Source organism: Rutilus rutilus, assembly GCF_951802725.1.
Source record: "Rutilus rutilus genome assembly, chromosome: 13".
Taxonomy (NCBI): domain Eukaryota; kingdom Metazoa; phylum Chordata; class Actinopteri; order Cypriniformes; family Leuciscidae; genus Rutilus; species Rutilus rutilus.
The window spans coordinates 10,266,795-10,282,983 of NC_140218.1; the positions used below are offsets into that span (position 1 = coordinate 10,266,795).

The following is a 16,189-nucleotide window of genomic DNA, read 5'->3' on the forward strand; positions in this document are numbered from 1 at the left end:
TCGAGCCGTTCATTCATAAATAGCCTACGCAAGACCGCTGTGAAAATACAAACCGGAAGTCAAAAAGACAACGAGCGCGGCGCTGAAGAGGGGCGAGGTTACATACGGTATATAAGGCAAACAAAGATATTTACACTTCAAAATTGTATTAAAAAGACTGAAATCACTTTGAAACGCGCAACTTTGAAAAACTAACATGTTTTTGTTGTTTGCTCATGCTAAACATTTGTATTTATGTAAATCACAACGATGAATGACATTTAAATAGTTTCACGGTGCAGGCGAGAGAAAAGGAGTAGAGGATCTAAACTTTATATACAAAAACAAAGGTGTCAATCCAGAAGACATGAATCAACATAACAGCTTCACCAGCGTAAAGACAATATAGGACAAAGAGAAGAACCAAACAGAGGGGCTGTGTACAGCATTTGAGTAAAAGTACAGATACCCTACAACGAAAATGACTTCACTACAAGTTCTCCAATTCCAACAGGACTTGAGTAAATTGATTTTAACAGTGCTGGCATACTTTACTCATATGTGACCCTGGACCACAAAACCAGTCACATGGGTCAATTTTTTTGACATTGAGATTTATGCATCACATGAAAGCTGAATACATAAGCTTTCCATTGATGTATTGTTTGTTATGATAGGACAATATTTGGCCGAGAAACAATTACTTAATAATCTGGAATTTGAGGATGCAAAAAAATCAAAACATTGAAAAAATCGCCTTTAAAGTTGTTTATGTTGGCGATTGTGCTGCATTCACTCACAAAAATAAATGTTTTATATATTTACGGTAGGAAATTTACTAAATATCTTCATGGAACATGATCTTTACTCAATATCCTAATGATTTTTGGCATAAAAGAAAATCCGATAATTTTGACCCATACAATGTATTGTTGGCTATTGCCACAAATATACCCGTGCAACTTGTGACTGGTTTTGTAATCCAGGGTCTCATATAGTATACCTAAATGTAGACTTAAATATGCACTATTTCTCAACACCTGAGAGACATGCAAGTGAAGAACAAGAAAAAGTCAAAGCCTATACTTGCTCTGTTCTGGTTTCGACTGCAGTCATGTCCTCATCTCATATATGAAACACCTGCGATTCACAACTATATCTGCAAATGCACTCATATTCGCTTACAGTAGCCATGCTGACAAGTTTGGGAGAGTAAGAGCAAAACACTAAAGCCCTGTACAGTAGATGGTGATATCGCTTCTTTTATAGCAGAAATACACTGCTGCAGAAAAAGTTAGGTGCCATGCGAAATGTAAAGATTAAGTGCATTACTCATTACAAATGTATTCAAGTACATATACTTCAAAAATGTAGTCAAGTAGAGAGTAAAAGTTGCTAATATCTTTGATACTTAGTAAAACTACAAAGTAGCCAAAAAGATGCTTAAAGTCCCCCTGTAGTCATAATTTTATCTCTTAAAAATCACCTTTGATCAACAAAATTACACATTTAAACGATTTTTATTTTCTCATTTAGTTTATGTGGTTTTATGAATATGCAAATTAGCCCCACCTCCACTCACTCACTCACACCAGCTCAGAGATCCACTCGCTCAACTTTACTCAAATTACTGTAGTAAACGCTGCACAAAGGTTTCACTATTTACCATGTCGGACATATTACAGTAATTAATATGATTAGCCTTTGGCTTGACTAGATTATAAAAACAGCTATTAATGTGTTGCTAATGTTACACAAACCATGTTCCTGTTCGCATCTCAGTCTGCCTTCTGACAGTCATCAGAACGCCTGTGGAGCGGACAAAGGCATATAGTTAATCGTAATATACATCATATACATAATTCACCATTGCTAAATGTACCAGATTTATCATATCAACAGAAAAATATACTGGGATAATCTGGCTTCTCTTGAGACTCCAGAGCTTTAGAGAAAAGCAGGCCCGCATGTTGATCTGATTGGTTACAAGGTAGTTTGTGACGTCAGAAACACCAGTGATTTCTAACTGTGTTTTTGAGACTGTCTTTGGTTCACTGCAGTTTTAAGGAGAACATTTTCAGCAATGGTGTTGACTCATGAATTTGCACATGGTTTGTCTTTGTATTTAAAACACCACATAGACACATAAACAACATTAAAACTTGATTTATACTTTTTTACTCTAATTATATTTCCTCAAATATTTTGCACCGCTGGTTTACACGACAATGAAAATGGGAATTAAAATGACCCATTTTTGAAAATGGGTTTCAAAGTGCAAATTTTTTAAAACAATGTTCTCCGTGTAAACCACAAAAATGTGAATTTGTGAAAACAGTGACGTAATGTGTATTACGTTTACAGTCTATAGTGTTTCTTTAAACAGTGACATCGCCATCTACTGGCCTGGCAGCAGATTACAGCGCTTTAAGTCGTTTTCACGGATCCGTGTGAACGGGGACCGTTTTGACAACGTTGTTGTCTGAATGCGAAAAATGCAAAAAATATATATATTTCCGTTTTTAGTACATTGCTGTCATGTAAAAGCACCCTGAGGACTTAAAAACATGGCTAAGTGAGGAACCAAACAAGACACAGGTGAACATAATCAATTAATCAATGAGTAGCCATAGAAACAAACTACTACAAACAAACAACTATACACTGGAAACAACATAAGAGTCCACAAACCGAACATAACCGTTACAAACTAGTAGTGAACAAAATGAGGGAGATATACATTTATAGATTAAAGATTAAAGATTTACATCCCTTCCTTGTCTCAGCTGAAGCTGGACAGGCTCATGAATGTGTGATGTAACAAATGTTGTTTGAGCAGAGCCTCTTGTAAGGAAGTGTGTGAAAGTGTTGAAGGACTGTTGAAGTACAGATGGAAAACCCTTGAGATGAGGCTCGAGGAGAGCGAAGAGCAGAGACCTTCAAATGAACACTAATAAAGAGGCAGCTCTTCTTCTTCAAGCTCTAGGCCACTGGATTCAAAAGAGAGAAGAGGAAAAATCTCCCACAATCTTTCTCCTTTTTTATACACCAAATCACTCTCTCAGTATCCATACACACTCTGAAATACATTTAGATCATTAATATAATATAACCGCCTGCTCAAATCATGCTTTCACAACCAATCACTCATTTCTTTTTCACAAGTGACTCACATTCTGAAGGTTTTTCAAGACTCCAAGGGTACATTTATGTCAACGATGTACTATAAATGGATAAGGTTTTCTTTCGTGTTTTTCATGTAACGTTGTCAAATTGATCCCCCGTTCACAGGGATCCGCAAAAACGACTAAAATCGCTGTATTCTGCTGCCAGGCCAGTAGGTGGCGATGTGACTTTGCAAAGACACACTCTAGAGTCTAGACTGAACACGTAATACACATACGCATGACGGCACCATTTTCAAAAGTTTCAGGGCTGCAAAACGCCGTTGTTGTGTAAATGAACGGCCAAAGCGCATAAAAAGGTTTCCGTTTTTAGTTGAAAATGGTGTCGTGTAAACGGCCCCTAAGTAACCTGTAATCTGCTACCACTAATCAACCCAAATCCCATCAGTTACCCAATTAATGGGTTCTTATACACTATGCTAATTTAGTATTTTTTTTGTATTGTGAGAGTATTTGCACTCTTTTATTTTGTACTTTGAAGACCTTGTTCTGAACAGCAGAAGTGGATGAAAAAGAGAAAGAGATAAATAAATGTGCATTTGTAATTTTGCACGAAATGTATTTATTTATATGTAACTTTTTTTTTTAAACCTATTAGAATTTTTTAATTAGGAATGTCTATTTGCACCACTTTATTTTTTTCATAGGTCTCTTTGTTCTGAACAGCACTAGGAGTGAATGAAGAGAAAGAAGAAGTGAAAAGTGTCATTAAATACAAAAATACAAATTAGTCAGTTTTATCTTTATTAGTCATTATTCTTATTAAAATGCAATCAAAAAACAAAACAAAAACTATACAGTCAGGACCGCCCACACAGCCGCATAATCATATCAAATATGTCAATTACCTTGGAATTTAATCTGGAATTGTATTAATAGTTACAGCCTGTTAGTTTTGTAATTGCTTTTATTAATGTAGGCCGACAGATTTTTGTTTTTGTTTGAAGCCATACTCCTTAAACAATTCCAGATTAAATTCCAAGTTAATTTACATATTTGATATGATTATCCGGCTGCGTGGGCGGTCCTGACTGTGTAGTTTGTTTTTTGATTGCATTTCAATAAGAACAAAACATAATTTACATACATGAGTACATATAAGCATACTGTACATGTGTCCTGACTGTATAGTTTTGGGAGGCAGAACACCTGTCGGCCTGTGAGTGACAGTGACTGGTTTCTGGCGCCCCCTTCTGTCTGAACTGAGATCAACAACAGCTTCCACATGCGATGATGTGCAGCCCGTGTGGAAAGACAAATCTGTAGAAAAGCGCTGACGTCAAATCTTTATTTTTTCACACCACAAGAGTGTCTGTGTCCAGAGCTTCTCTTTCTAGTTGAAAAAGAAAAACAATTAGAGTAGGCTATATGTTCAAGGTTGCACAACTGTTTTTTAAGACTCTGCAAGACTTGTTTTTCTCAGCTCTGATGTTTAATAGGCCTACTGAGATGCGTGCTCACGCAGGATCTTTTAATAAAGTGTCCATAATGCCTGACAGATACAGTTAAAAACCCCGCTGTTTTTACAAAACACTCCTGGCAGCTGTGGTTGCTATTCTGTAAAAAAAAAAAAAAAATGCAGTAAACATGTTTACAAAACAACCTTTTACATTTTACAGTATAAAACTGTAATTTACAAACATGAAAACTGCCATTTAAACCAGTAAATCCAACAACTCACTGCTACTAAAATGTGTTTTGTACCTTTAACATTTACTGACAACCACCATAATGTAGGTGGTAAAAGAGGAAGCCACATGAAGAATCATTAGGAAGTTCATCTAGCCTTTCCATAAGCTGAATTATAGTATACAGAACAAGTCATTCACGCAAACAGAAAACACCATCATGGAAACACACATGCAAATAATGCACTAAACATTCATTTAACAAGATGTTACTTAAACTCAAATATGCATGATAACAAAATCTATTAAGAAACATAATTAGCCTATTTAAACGAAATACTTTCAAATGTGAACTATCACAAGGGAATTCTGGGAATGTCGTTTTTTTAAAGTGTATAAAATTGAACAGTCCTATCTGTAAACAACAAAAATGAATCCGAAAAGCAATCCACACTTTATTAGCCAATCAAAAACGCTTTTCGACTGTCAATCGTTGAGTGTCATGCCTTGAGGCGGTCAAATCTAAAATAAAACATTTATAACATGTAATAGATCATTTATCAAAAGTTTGTGATATGAACAACAATGGCATTGTAGGCTCATTTTTGCAGGTCAAAATTGATCCAGATTTGTAAAAGCCTACTATATAGGCAGACAAACCGATTTTCTCTAATGTTTCACACACACACGCACACACACACACACACACACACACACACACACACACACACACACAAAGTAGAGCAGCATGTTTCATGAACTATTCCTCTAATTACTGCAGTAATTCACAACTTTTCTTTGCATTTATTGGTTTGTCTCACCATTAATCATCAGATTAAAAGCAATATGATAAGGACACAATACACTCTTAAAAATAAAGGTAATTTATTGGGATCGATGGTTCCACGAAGAACCTTTAACATTCATTGAACCTTTCCATTCCAAGGTTCTATAGTGGGGAAAAAAAGAAAAATGCAATCAGCGATATTGATACAGAAGGTCCAATAACAGCGTTCGTGTTTCAAAGCCTTACGGGACTGGATTTACACCTGGGTAATTTAATTTCCAATTCTCAGAAATATAAACCAACAGATGTGTGCTATCATTGTCCCCTGTCCTGTTCTCCTTGAACCGCGGCGCGAGCACACGCATGCACACGCACACACACACACACACACACACACACACTCAGTCCTGCTGTGTCTGAGCGGAAGGCTTTTGTCCAGCATCCGGAAACGCCGGAAAGCTTTCAGCCTCCGCGCGCGTACAAGAGCTTCACGCTGCTCACGAGACACACGGTGCTCTGCCCGTTATAAACCCCGTTCTGAGATCACAACCGCTGTGTGTAGCATGTCAATGAGCATCTCAGAAACTGATCTCAGATCAGAACTACAGGAAGAGAAGCAGTGGACTCTGATCTGAATTATTTATCAGCAATCAAACAAACATAAAGGAAAGAGCTGCTGTTTCGATGTAAAGTCGCTATAACCAACATTGACAACTCTTGTATTTTTATGGAATATTTGAGTATTTATTATAAATTATTTATCCGTGCACATCATTATAAAAAACAAAAAAAACAAAAAAAAAACATGTGCCTTTGTTATCTTTAAAACGTGAATGAACCCCCAAAGGAGAGAAGATATGGGCTACAACAAAACGGAACTATTATTTGCATGACATTAAAAAGGATTTAGCCAAATCACAAAGATTGAGCACCTGGGATTATAATTAATGCATCCTTTATCAAGGACGGCTTGAACAACAATGGTAAACACTGAGCTTAAGGCTCACATAATGCACAAAAAATAAAAGATTCACAGATGATTCATCCCCATTTTACCTTTTTTATTAGCGAAATATTAAGCAAAATTCTGCTGTTTATCGATTCTATGCATGCACATATTTTACAGAAGTTGTGATAAAATGTTCAACACCTGAGTTTCTTAATTAATAGCCTAGCTAGGCTATTGAATAAGAAGCCAGTTTTTTTCCATATTTTCTCCTGTGCTGAATGAATACAGTAATAGCAAGCAGATCAGTCAGAAGCAGAGGCTTTGAATCTGTTTAAACTTCTGATTAGATCGACTCTTAAGTCAATCCGTCTTAGTCACCGACACGCGCTTATTTTTTTTTTTTCCTGCCGTATCTTTGGAGACCAAGGTCATTTCATACTAATTCCAAGTGTGAAAATAAGAGCTATTCAGACTCTCGCTCACAGAAACACGTCATACAACTGCATGGACACGCTCACTGAAAGATACGTTTAAGGACTAAAGGACACGCCGATAAAGCTGTCAGCACGTTTATCAGGAGCTGAAGTGTGCCTTTTGCTTCTTTTACCTCATTACACACCCAAAGCTTTCTATTAATGTATCGGAATCAGCTGTGATAATGTCTGCATGTTTTATTCTGCTAATATTGTTTGCAGCATCTCTATTGTTGTTGACGCGATTGAGGAAGGAAACGGAAGTTGCGATAGTCTTTTCTGTTGTAACTTACATCCGAGTGAAACGGCTTCCCGAACAAGATCAAAAGTAGGGCGGGGCTTGCTAGCTTAAAGGGATGGTTTGGAGTAAAATCAACCTAGGGTCCTTTGCACCATGACCTCGAGCCAAACACCCCCCCCAGAAGCCTTTTTTCCCCTTGGTCGAACATTATTAAAGTTAGAGCTTATTTAGAGATATCAGCCGGATGGCTTAGTGCAGGCGCTAATGGATCCTATGATGTATCTCGTAAATTACCCCACTAATAATGCCCATAATGGTACCAAACTTATACAGTAGTACAAATAGTTTCTGTGCTCATAAAACGAGGCATTGGAAAGTTTGTAAGTACATCAGGAGTTTATTTAAATAACACTTGCCTGATGGCTAATGCTACCGCTAACCCGCACGTCGAGGTCACTTCAGTGATTAGGGAAAAGCACGTAAAAGTCCTGACAGAAAGCGATGCATAAGGATGTGGTGTAACAACGCCCCGTTCCAGGAATGCATTAGCGGCTGCACTAAGCCATACGGCTGATATCTCTAAATAAGCTCTAACTTTAATAATGTTCGACCAAGGGGAAAAAAGGCTTCTGGGGGGGGGTGTTTGGCTCGAGGTCATGGTGCAAAGGAGCCTAGGTTGATTTTACTCCGAACCATCCCTTTAAGCTATTTACAGTAAATAATGGTTACACTCCATTTTAATATGTCCGTGTTACAGTGTAAGTACTGAGTGATATGAACTAACTACATGTACTTAGGGCTTGGTTTTCGGGGTGAAGTATGAAATAGGACTAAAATAGCTCCATTTATCTGCACAGAGCACAACTGTTGTTTGTAGCAGCTGTTGTGTTTCAAGTCCTTCTCTGAGATTTATTTTTATCAAAATGAATCATTGCAAACATTGTCATCACCTCTCTGAGCTCGTGAAAAACACTGAATGTCCCTAATGCAGTACGTCACACCATGCCATCTTTCCATTGACCAAGCTGTGAAGTGCGTCTTCTCATTTCACCTGTTACCGCTTCTCCAGGCCTGTCGATTCGGGGGTTATGGGATGTAATGAGAAGTTAAAAGTTGCAACTCCCACAGTAATTATTTATGGCAACAACACAATTGTCTCTGCTGCTATGGTTACGTTCACACCACACGCAGCTGCAATTCAATTTAAACGAGATAAAGGTTTCTCCCTCACTGTCTTTACGTCATCCACTTGTTGCTTTTCAAAACTCATTACAGACTCACTGCCTGATCGGGTGAGGAGTTTGCATGCAATCACAATAACCACATGTAGGAATCATGTTTTATTAGTTGTACTCAGTGAAAATTCATGTTTAAAAAGTTCAGTGCTTTTACCTTAATTGCTTTTGTGACAAATAAATCATAGAAACATATTAGGTAAACTTTATTTTAAAGTGTCCTTGTTACACATTACATGCAACTAACCCCAAACCAAGCCCTAAGTACATATAGTTGATTAATATTACTCAGTACTTCAATGTATAATTACACCGTAACATGGACACGTTAAAATAGTGTAACCATTATTTACAGTAAATAGCTTAAGTATAATGTTTCAAATGATCTAATTCTTGTACTGAACTTTAAAGAACTGACTTCAAATGAGTCAGTGAATCAGATTCATTTGAATCAGATTGAGTTGAATGGGATTCAAATAAATTCAAATGAATCATGTACGTCAAACCGATTTACTAATATGAATCATAGATTCATGAATTCATTTGAAGCCTTTTGAGGCAGGTTGTGCACTCTAATGGAGATCTTCATTTTCTTGTGATTTGATCTAATAAATATATATATATTAATATTAATGCACTTAGCTCTACCTTGCTTAAGTAGCTTATATGCAAAAGTATAGTTTTAAAATTGACCCGTTTTAAAATTGTAATTGAACTGTAATTTAATCACTTTCAATGACAAGATGCATCTGCCAAATTATAAATGCAATAATTGTTCCAAAATCTTGTGAGCTGCTCTGTTTTCTGCTGTCTAACAGGGAATGTTCTTAAAACGTTATGGCAAGGTTCTCTCAAAGTTATGAACAATCGTTCTTCCAGTAACGTTAATAGGATGTTCGTTAAAAAAAGTTATCTGGTCTTTAATAATGTTTCCACAAAGTTAGCACAAAAACATTATTTATACATTGTTTTTTTTTTCTAATGTTTTCTAATTTGTCTAATTTTTTAAAAAATGTTTTAACTGGTTTCAGAATGTTTACAGAACATGCTATTCCATATGATGAAACAAATGGAATGTTCCCTTAACTTTCACACAACCAGGAAAAAGCTTTTAAAAGAACTGGACATTTTGAATGTTCAGGCAACATTCAGAAATAACATATTCATAACTTTAATGGAAACATTAGCAAAACGTTTTAAGAACATATTTCTGACAGCTTCCTGAACATCGGCGGACCCTGGATTTGAAACAGGCCCATTAACATACTGTTTTTAAAATGTATTTCACATTGAGGCTAATTTGTGACCACTGTTCAAATCTCAAGTACGCAACGTTTAAAAGCATTTTCATAAGTCAGTTTTTAGCCGTGAAAGAGGACGTTTCCGTTTGTAATGACTCAGGATTGACATGCTTTTGTATCCAGGTTACTGGGAAGGATAAACACTGACAGTAGAACAGTAGAGTATATAAAAACTGTGTTCGCTGATGGGCCCACATAGATAATTGAGTATTGTGTTTGAACAGGCCCCAGCATTAGATTAATGATTTATTCAGGACTTACAACAGAGCTGGTGCACGACACACTTCTGTCCGGACCGCTTCCTCCAGGATTGTGTGGAAGAATGTTCCAGCTTTCAGTCTCAGGTATTACCTGTTAAAATAAGTGCAATATATGTATATATATATATAAAACAGCAGGTTTCCAGTCAGTGTGACAACCATAGGGGCATGTTGTCACACTGTCTTTGTAAACTGCATCTTTTCTTCAGTGCTTTCTTCATGTTACACCTCCAGTTCCACAAGTCACTGTTTTTATTATTATTATTATTATTAAAACCTCATGTGTAGTGTTTGTGAAGACATGGATTTCATTTCTTTTGGCTCATACACGCCACTGATCTTCTCCTGGGAGGAAAGAAGATCAATCTGTGCGTCCTCCGTGACAACCTAAATTATCATTTTTTTTTCCCTTTGGTTCTTTGGCAACAAGCAGGAAGATCAACATGTCCAAACGAGCTCAGGAGACTAACACACATTATACTGTTAGGTGAGGTTGCTTAGAAACTGCCATTTACTTACTGAGCATCACTGACAACAGTGTCTCTCACTGTACTACGACACATCACATCACATAGCTCTAGTTCTTACAGAGGTCTAAAGATCTGAGCTGGCAACTGAGCGTTTGAACGAAGAGATTACATACATTACATACATTTAGTTTTGGTTTTTAGCCTTAGGTGTGTCAACTTTTTTTGCTAGAGTTTACTCTTTTTATGAAATGAAAGGTTAAAGTAAAATCAAAGCCACGGATGCTAAAGTTGCTATAGGGTGTCAATGGAGGAGAGGCTTCACTACGCTGAATAAACTGCTTTTGTGGGAAAACGGCTTGGGGTTTAATGAAACGACAGCCCGTCGGCTAATCTTCAGCACGTTTGCTCTTAAACATATACGTTTCATTCATTTCTATGGTATCCGCAAAATCACGGGCACAATTCGAGGGGACAGCCATTTGTAGTGGTGTCTGAAACCATAGAGGACGTTATCCAGTGCACTCATTCAATCCCATAATGCACCACAAAAACAAGTGTACGGCTAGAGAATACCCATAATGCACTGAGACAGTCTGAGCGTCTGAGCTGAAGATGGCGCCCGCATCTTAAATGTATGATAGCGTAAAATCATACATTCATTTTTAATTGATTATTAACTTGTTTCATTAAAGTTCATAGATGCTATAGCTTCCATGACAATGTTCAAGATAAATCTTTTCATTACTACTCGAGCTGCCAGTTTGCTAAGTGTCAAATGATTATTAAACAGCAAACATAAAGCGGCAGCCCTTCCAGCGCACTCCGTGTCCGAATTCGTTCACTCGTTTTCATTCACTCTTAGTTAATTATTAATGGACTAATGTAGGGAATAGTGAATGAGGGTATAGGTGGTCATTTTGGACACAGCCAGTAATTGACTGTCGCACAACTCTAAACGATATTCAGTGACATCAAGGGTGTAATGTGATTGGTTATCACATGGCACATGTGATCCCTCCGTAGCCACCCTAGTATCTCCCAATAATAAAGACCCTCTCTGGTAAAATCTCCCACTGACCCACAATCTTAGGATGACTTCGAAGACGTAATTTTTGAATATAGATTGGTATTTTTATTTTATTTTATGCAAAAACCAAAACCTGCCTAAAACTTTAACACAATAATTGTACTTTTACTATCATTTATTTGTTCGCACACACAACCACAAACGTTATCTTACAATAATTTACCACACAGACGGCTCGCTCATAAGCGGGACGAGGTAACCAACAGTAGGCTGATATTGATATTACAATATAATCGTTTTAGTAATTTGTTTGAAAAGTCTGTAAGATAATTAGCATTGGCAAGCGGCAATGTTGGTTGCGCGGGAACCTCCGCAGATTGTGTCCAGATCCCCCTGAAGGTCATAATTGCTCGCTAGCACTTGTAGAAACTTGATGTTTCTTTCGGGAAACATCAACTAATTAGTCAGAGCGTGATTTTTCACCTGTTTTTCAATAGGATATATACCTTATGAGCCAGAGAAACAAGCACGCAGCCATCTGTAAAATGTTGTGTTTGAACTTCCGTTTTTGTTGCAGAGTATTAGCTAATGAATTTAGCCTAGGCTACTTATTGTAGAGTTAACGACCGTTAGTCCGTTACTATGAGTGTTGTAATGTTTGAAGCGGATGTCATAACAAATGTCAATAGACTGGGAAGAATTTAAAAGGAGCGCTTCATTCATAAATCCCTAAGATCTTACCGTCATGCTGTGAAAATACAAACCGGAAGACAGAACACAACGAGCGCGGCGCTGAAAAGGGGCGGAGCTACATAAGCTCGCAACAGCAGTCATGGGACGATACAGCAAAAACTTTAATGCATGCCATTATTTATCAAGATATTATAGACTTGCATATCACAAGCGTATTACAAAACCGTTAGTGTTTAAGAAGGTTTGATACTACTGCGATGCAGATCCATCAGAAATGAGTCATATACAAGATTTACTGCAGCTGTAGCCTACGTCTTGCCTTGAATCGCACAAATACAACAAAACGTTTCGACGCCCATAGTCGTTTTGTACCAATAAAAATCACTTAAAACGTTGTGTGCTCCGGTACTGCTCCTTGGTCCTAGCTAGACCTTGGGTCTCCTCTTTTGATTTCTGCGTCCTGTTCCGTGAGCACCAACCAGGCTGAAGCGCAAGTGACCCCCTTTTTAACACACTAAATGAATTTTGAAGTTCCAGAAACTGAGAGTGGTTTACAGCATCCATTAAGTAGGAATGATATCAGGTTAATAAAGGACAACGACTGATGTCTGGGCCTTGATCTCGTGCGAATATTTTATAGCCAAAAAAAAGAAAAGAAAAAAAAGTGTGATTTCTGGCACTACAAATGTTTTGCAAAGGACTTGCAAGGACATTCAAATGAGGAGCTGCAGTCTTTGATAAGAGAACACAAGCCTACAGCCTTGAGCTAATACAACTCAAGTTACCCGTGGCACATCCTTCTCCTCAAAGTGGGTGTGTTTTTAATTATATGAAAGACTATGCATTTTACCCTTAAAATACTGTGAAGTGAATATTTAAAAACCATTAGGAATATCCATATTATGTTAAATAACAGTTTTGCACTTCATTGTAATTTCATTATCAGAGCCTAATATTTTTATTAGCCAAGCTATTGCTGATGTGACCTCATCATTGTGTGGGTGGGACCTGTCAATCAACTGGCCCGTTGTTCCCATTGGCCAGATAAACGTTCTTTCGGAGGGGTGTGTGGGCTGCGTGAATAAAAGTATGGAGGCTGGGTTGAGTCCAAATAAGAGCCGTGGATGGATAAAGAGTGACTATTGAAGGACAGAACAAAGAAGTTTCAACCAGCTTCACCAAGTGATCGCCTTGACGCTTGGACAACAAGAAGCTCTGTAGGCATTCAAGGTAACGGAGTAGATTTAGTGTTGGCACACGTGCCTATAACTGTATACAAAAGGTTTTGGATATGAAACTGGTAAGAAAAAGACAACATAGGCTAAATAACCTCAAACATCAGTGAATTCTCCCTGAAGAGAAGATAAAGTGGATCCTGTGAGGAAGATAGTGTCACTTGTTTTATGTTTTCTTCTCTCGCACCACAGGAATCCCAGTGAATGATGGAGTGGTATGTTTTGGTGTTGATGCTGAGCTTGCCAACCTTGAGTCAGGCAGATTGTTCAGCGCAATGCCTGAGATGCGCGCAACAGATCTCCGACCTGGACACTGCAGTGAACCGCTTGGTAAGATCACCCTCAGTTCTCCTCATTTTAAACCACTTAGGACCAGATATAGTTTGCATGCGCTTAATTTTGTGATAAATGTGATGCACGATCAGGTGCAAAACCGATTGAAATGGATTCAACTTTGTCGTTATTGGCTCTGTACTTGTACTGTACAGAAAAATAAAGTTAGCATCTAATCAGAAGTGCAGATAGTATGTAGCATTAAATAAATTATGGTCCAGCAAATGAAGCAAAAATGGCAGTATAATGGTAAAACGAATGAAAAATTAGATGCAATGAGTTTTAAACAAAATCAAATAAATAATAAGCATTTGTAAATTAACAAATAGAAATGTCTATCTGTAATGGAAACATTTCAAAATTGAAAATGGATCTCTTTTGTCATTTTTTTTGCAATTAAACTCTCACTGGGGCGCGCGCATTCAGCACCACGGAGAGCGCGACAATACGCGCGCTCGTTTTGATAATAAACGATCTTGGGAAAACCTTCTTCATATACTGAGGAAAAAATGATAGATTTGGCAAGTACATAAATGATAGTTTGCACAATTAAAACAATTTATGCATGTAGTTTCGGTGAAAAAAAGATATAGCCTAAATCCCCATGGTTTATGCTAAAATAAACCAAAAAAAACATGGTCATTGTAGTTAGACCATGGTAACCACAAATAAAAAAATGGGTTTGCTACACTAACCATAGTTTAACAATTGTATCTGTAGTAAAACTGCGGTTATGCAAATTGTAATCAATCCGCAAAAAAAACGTGGTAAATAAATAAAATGCTCTTCATACTTGAAAAGTTTCTGAATCAAACCCAAATTGTTTCTAATCTGATATGGTTCTGTTTCTGTAAGGTTCTTTTTGAGACTAAAAAACACGTTAAATATATGGTTCTACATGTGAATATATGGTTCTATATGTGTAGCCTATTGGTTTCTGAGTTAAGTGATGTTTTAAAAAAAGAAAATAAATAAAACGTTCTTTTTGGAACTTTAGGCATCAGATTGTAAAACCCTTTAGGTTCTATAACGGAACTTTTATTTTCAAGAGTGCACAGAGTCAAGTTTGTCCCACTTTTCTTTTTGCAGACTTGTACTTTAGAATGTGAAGGAGCAGTCCCATCTTCTGGTACACTAGACAGATGTGAGAAAGCGTTACAGGAACTTTCAGATGAATTAGCGGACCTCGACCCAGACGACGACGGCGAACGAAGCGCGCTAAACGCAGAGGATCTCCAAGACAAGCCATACAACCTGGTCAAACGATACGGGGGATTCATCAAGAGGATCGATAAGAATAAAAATAAAATTTTCGCCTCACCCTGGAAGGAGAACGCCATTCTTAAAGGATTGTTCGCGAAGAAATACGGAGAATCCCTCTCGAAACTGAGCGAGCGAGACGTCCCGTCGTTCACGGAAGACGACGAGGGCGACGATATTACGGCGGAAAACGAAACGGGACTTTACAACAACGAAGTTCCTTTGAATGAAGTCAAACGTTACGGTGGGTTTCTTCGCAAATTCGGTCCTAAAAGAAGCGACTTGGTGGACAACACCAGCCGGCAGGTGTTACAGAAGCGATACGGTGGTTTTATGCGAAGAATTCGCCCGAAGTTGAGATGGGACAACCAAAAGCGATATGGCGGTTTTTTACGGCGCCATTTTAAAATCAGCGTGCGCTCTGACGAAGAGCCCTCATCGCACGAGGACTATGCTTTATAGGCTGTTGTATCATATATATAACTCAATCAGAACTCATTTTGCCTACGCATTGCCCACCCCCCCCAAAATGGCTAACCGAAATTGCTGCTGACCTCTGGACGCTATCAATCATCCACTATCAACTTGTCAATCATGCCCTCAGGACGTTTCAGTGACCGACCACTTGTTGTTTCCAGTGAACTTTACCCCATGTAAGCAATCAATACATAGCTACTGCAAATAATGCTTGTTTAAGATGACCAATAAAGGGCAAGACCATTAGGTTACCTGCTAACATTGTTCGGGTAATGTTTTGTGTGACTTTTTCCCCCTCCACTTATTTTTTTTTTTCGAGCACATTACAATTTCTAATAAATTAAACATGAAATTGCATTGCTATGTTACTATACGATTCACTAAGGTTAAACCCCTTTTTAGTCTAATCCAAAAAAAGATTGCTTATCTTTCAGGAATTGTCCATCTTAAAGGGATAGCCTAGTTCACTCATAAATGAAACTTATGTAATTTACTCACCCTCATGTTGTTTAAAACTTATATGAGTTTCTTTCTTCTGTTGAACACACAAAAATATATATTTTGGAGAATGTTGATAACCAGACAGTTGATGGACCCCATTGACTTCCAAAGTATTTTCTTTCCTACAATGGAAGTCAATGGGTGCCATCAACTGT

At 37.6% G+C, this 16,189-nt stretch overlaps 1 protein-coding gene across 1 annotated transcript; it reads left to right on the forward strand.

Annotated features, from left to right (window-relative positions):
• The first annotated feature begins 13,272 nt into the window (after positions 1 to 13,272).
• Positions 13,273 to 15,792, forward strand: pdyn (prodynorphin). The gene is made up of 3 exons (XM_084428699.1): positions 13,273 to 13,458; positions 13,656 to 13,793; positions 14,886 to 15,792. The coding sequence occupies exons 2-3, from the start codon at positions 13,668 to 13,670 to the stop codon at positions 15,516 to 15,518; spliced, it is 759 nt and encodes a 252-aa protein (XP_084284825.1). The 5' UTR covers positions 13,273 to 13,458; positions 13,656 to 13,667; the 3' UTR covers positions 15,519 to 15,792.
• The last annotated feature ends 397 nt before the right edge of the window (positions 15,793 to 16,189 follow it).

Excerpts from the sequence above, each read along its gene's own strand:
- pdyn (XM_084428699.1), top strand. The coding sequence starts at position 13,668 with ATGATGGAGTGGTATGTTTTGGTGTTGATGCTGAGCTTGCCAACCTTG. Across the intron at positions 13,794-14,885 it reads ACACTGCAGTGAACCGCTTG|ACTTGTACTTTAGAATGTGA; the intron begins GTAAGATCACCC and ends TTCTTTTTGCAG.